This window comes from Camellia sinensis, chromosome 1 (genome assembly GCF_055761805.1).
Source record: "Camellia sinensis isolate YWXY chromosome 1, ASM5576180v1, whole genome shotgun sequence".
Taxonomy (NCBI): Eukaryota; Viridiplantae; Streptophyta; class Magnoliopsida; order Ericales; family Theaceae; genus Camellia; species Camellia sinensis.
The window spans coordinates 19572398-19576167 of NC_138961.1; the positions used below are offsets into that span (position 1 = coordinate 19572398).

The 3770-nt window shown below is 45.7% G+C and overlaps 1 protein-coding gene across 1 annotated transcript; it reads right to left on the reverse strand.

Annotated features, from left to right (window-relative positions):
- Window positions 1–407: 407 nt before the first annotated feature.
- On the reverse strand, window positions 408–2312 carry LOC114321174 (uncharacterized). The gene is made up of 3 exons (XM_082918893.1): window positions 1372–2312; window positions 1005–1206; window positions 408–791 (listed from the first exon to the last, which is right to left on the reverse strand). The coding sequence occupies exons 1-3, from the start codon at window positions 2310–2312 to the stop codon at window positions 408–410; spliced, it is 1527 nt and encodes a 508-aa protein (XP_082775019.1).
- Window positions 2313–3770: the final 1458 nt, after the last annotated feature.

Sequence of the window (3770 nt, forward strand, 5' to 3'; positions counted from 1 at the left end):
TGGGATTGCTTGTACCACCGATTTAAGGAGTATTTCCCGACCCGCTTGAGATAATAAATGCTGCTTCCAACCTTGCATTTTTTGAACAGCCCTTTCAATCAAATACCCGAAAACTTTCGTCTTCGATCGGCCTCAAAAGGAAGGGAGACCAAGATATTTGGAATTGTGCAACATGTGGGCAAAGCCCATAAACGAGCAGATCTCTTGTTAAAGTGGCACTGGGGTGTTGGTTGAAAAACGAATGCTGGACTTCTCCCAATTGATCAGTTGGCCCGAGGCAAGGCAATACTCCTCCAGACAAGTTTTCAAAAGTTGACATTGGGCCATGGAAGCAGTAAAAAAAGGAGGACATCATCTGTAAAAATTAAATAGGACAAGATGGGGCAATCTCGACTCAACTTTATGCCCTAAAACCGATTATCAAAAGTGCTCATGGAAATCATTCTTGAGAGAACATCAGCAACCAAAGTAAACAGGTAAGGTGAAATTGGGTCGCCCTGACGGAGACCTCTATGAGGAATGAAGGCGGCTCGCTTCTCCCAATTAGCAAAAATTGAGAAGGACACCGTACTTACCACTGCCATGATCCACTGAACCCAAACTGAACTGAACCCCATTTGGAGAAGAAGAGCCTCTAAGAAATCCCATTGTATGCGGTCATATGCCTTATTAAAATCTAACTTAATTGCCATCTCATAACCAGTGCCAGCCTTCTTCAATTTCAGATGGTGAAAAGCTTCATGAGCTACCAAAATGTTATCTTGGATCAAACGCCCTGGCACAAACGCTGACTGTTGTGGGGAGATCACACTTTTCAGGATTGGTTTCAATCTATTGGCCAAAATTTTGGAGATGATTTTGAGGGTGAAATTACACAAGCTTATGGGCCGGAATTGAGTTAGTTTTTCTGGGTTAGGCACTTTGGGGATGAGGACCAAGTTGGTCTAATTCAGTTCTCCCAAGAGATGCCCAGTAGTAAAAAAACTTTGAATCGCCGAGCAGACATCATTACCCACCACCTCCCAATAAGTGTGGAAAAAGATACCAGAGAAACCGTCGGGTCCTGGTGCTTTCAAAGGTCCCAATTGAAATGCTGCGGATCGAATTTTGTCGTTGGACACCGGGTTGGTTAAAGAGGCATTCATCTCTTCAGAAATAACCCGTTGGACAGTTGACAAAAGGTGATCAAAGTTTCGGGAAGGAATGCTGGTAAACAGATGAGAGAAGTAATCATGGAGATATGAGTTAATCGCCTCATCAGTGGATAACCACTAACCATCCTCATTTTGCAATTTAACCAATTGGTTCCGTTGTCGACGCTGGATTAAAGTGGCATGAAAAAATATAGAATTCCGGTCTCCCGACTTTAACCAATTCACTCGAGATCGCTGATGAAGGAACATCTCCTCACGGAGGAGCACTCTCAAAATGTCATCTTGAGTCTCCTTTTGGGCAGCTACGTTGAACTCGGACCAGTCAAGAGCTTGGAGATGAGACAACTTGGAATTAAGCTCTGCTAACTTGGTTCGATTGTCTCCGAATTCACTTCGACCCCAAGATTTCAGCACCAGTTTGCTGCCTTTCAATTTTTGACACAATTTAAACATGGGAAAGCCCCTATTAACCTCCTCCCACTTAGCTCTAACAACTTCAAGACAGTCTGGAGAAGTTGTCCACATTGATTCAAACTTGAACAGACGAGGCACTCTTTTAGGGGGGAGACAAGTGTTAAGGATAAGTGGACAATGATCTGAACCAATAAGAAGCTCATGAAGAAGTTGCGCATGGGGGAAAAGTTTTCGCCAATCCACAGTTGCCACTGCTCGGTCAATTCTTTCCTGGACATTATGCCTCCCCGACTGGTTGTTTGTCCACGTAAAACCATGACCCTTGAACTCCAAATCCATTAGAGCACACTCCTGGAGCAATTGTTGAAAGCCCAAAACTCTCCTAGCTATAGGTCCTGCACCCCCAGTCTTTTCCCAAAAGGCCCCTATCTCATTAAAATCACCCAAGCAAAGCCATGAAAATTGGTTTTCAGAGGCTATGGTTAGGATAGAATCCCAAAACAGGTTGCGAAGTTGCTCCCTGGGCGGTGCATGAATGAAGGTGGCAAGCCAAGATATACCATGATGAGATAAGACACAGCGGAACAAGTTCTGATTACGAGAACAAACATCAATGACTATTTCATCCGTCCACCACAAAGCCAACCCCCCTACAATACCAACTGGGTCAACATAAGAACTGTTTGTGAAACGCAAACGTCGGCGAAGGCACTCCAAAACAGAGCGTTGATTCTTTGTCTCCATTAAGAAAACCACACTGGGACGATGGGTTTTGCACAACCCTCGGAGGATCTGGATTGTCAGGGGTCGTCCCAGCCCCTGACAATTCCAGCTGATTATAAACATGGGGGTTGTGGCTATATAGGACCAGCCACCAGTCCGTCTTGTTTGGATGCAGCATTTGTTACAACGGGGGCGTGCATGGATTATTCGAGCCCAAATCAGCATCAACAGAACCAGAAGGATAGGCATGCATTCCATGCATGGAAAGAGAAGGCCAAGTTTGCTGCACACTGCCAACATGTTGAATTTCCACTTCCACCAAGTCAAGGCAGGGCAACTGTTGGTTACTCCTCAAGTGTGGAGTTCTTTGGCGTGTCTTTCTGGGGCATGTAATGGTTTTGGTCTTGGGTTTACATTGGGTTGGAGAGGACAAGGTTAATGGCAGTTGGTATGGGATGGGGTTATGTTTTAGAAACTTTGGGGTGGGTATGAGGGGAGGGAGGAAGTCAATGGCTTTTCTTTTAAGAGAGAGATTGTTAAACACGTTGGGCAACACTGTATCAGTAATATTTGAGTCCAAGGCTAGAGATTTTGGGCTAGAGAGTGGGATAGAATTATCAGGAGGGGAAGAACATTTGGACTGCAGTGATGAGGGGCTATGGAGTGAGTTTGGGCTATCAGCAGGTTCAGTGACATAGTAGGCAGGCCCAGTGAGAGGGGGAAGTTTTAGAATTGGGAGAGAAGGGGATTGGCTTTTTAAGTTAGAAGGGTTGGGGCCAAGTGGGGCTTGGAGTGGATTACCTGATGGGGAAGGTTTGGTAGGCCCAACAAGATGTGGATTGGTAGAGGGCTTGACTCCCTGATGGGCTAAAAGAGGTGTGGTATTCGAGCCCAAATCCTTCCGAAAAGGTGTGACCTCGTGCTGAGGTGTATCTCTGGACAAAACTTCTGATATGGGAATTTCAGGAGAAATTGTTACAGAACCACGTGGCAACCTCGAATGGTGGACGGGTGGGTCTGGCTCTGTTCCAACAGAGCAAGAGGGTGGCCCTAGCACCACTCCCTCTGATGTACCCAATTGTCCTTGGGACGAATGTACACGCGCATCATACTCACGCGCCACTAGTACCTCCGGTTCCATCGTCACCGCTGAAGTTTTCCGGCCAAGAAGGGGTCGGATACTGGCCTCCAATTCATCAATTTGCTTTTGGATAAAATCCACCGGTAGATTGAGCTTCGAAGCTACTCCAGTTCTCAAATGAGGGCCATACCCAGAATGACGTCCTGCCTCTCTCCCAGTAAATTTACAAGATTTATTATCATGCCCAATTCGACCACAGTCATAACAGTAATCCAAAAGTTTCTCATATTTGAAGTCGACCCATTTCTCCATGATATTGAGAGTGTGTGGGTCCTTCCTCTTCATCATGAAACCTCTTGGAATGGGTTTAGAAATATCCAGTTCCACTCTAATGCGCA

Coding starts and splice junctions, on each gene's coding strand:
- LOC114321174 (XM_082918893.1), bottom strand. CDS start 2,312: ATGGAGACAAAGAATCAACGCTCTGTTTTGGAGTGCCTTCGCCGACGT. Junction 1,207..1,371: donor CAGCGATCTCGAGTGAATTG/GTTAAAGTCGGG, acceptor TCTGTTTACCAG/CATTCCTTCCCGAAACTTTG. Junction 792..1,004: donor GGGAGGTGGTGGGTAATGAT/GTCTGCTCGGCG, acceptor TCCCCACAACAG/TCAGCGTTTGTGCCAGGGCG.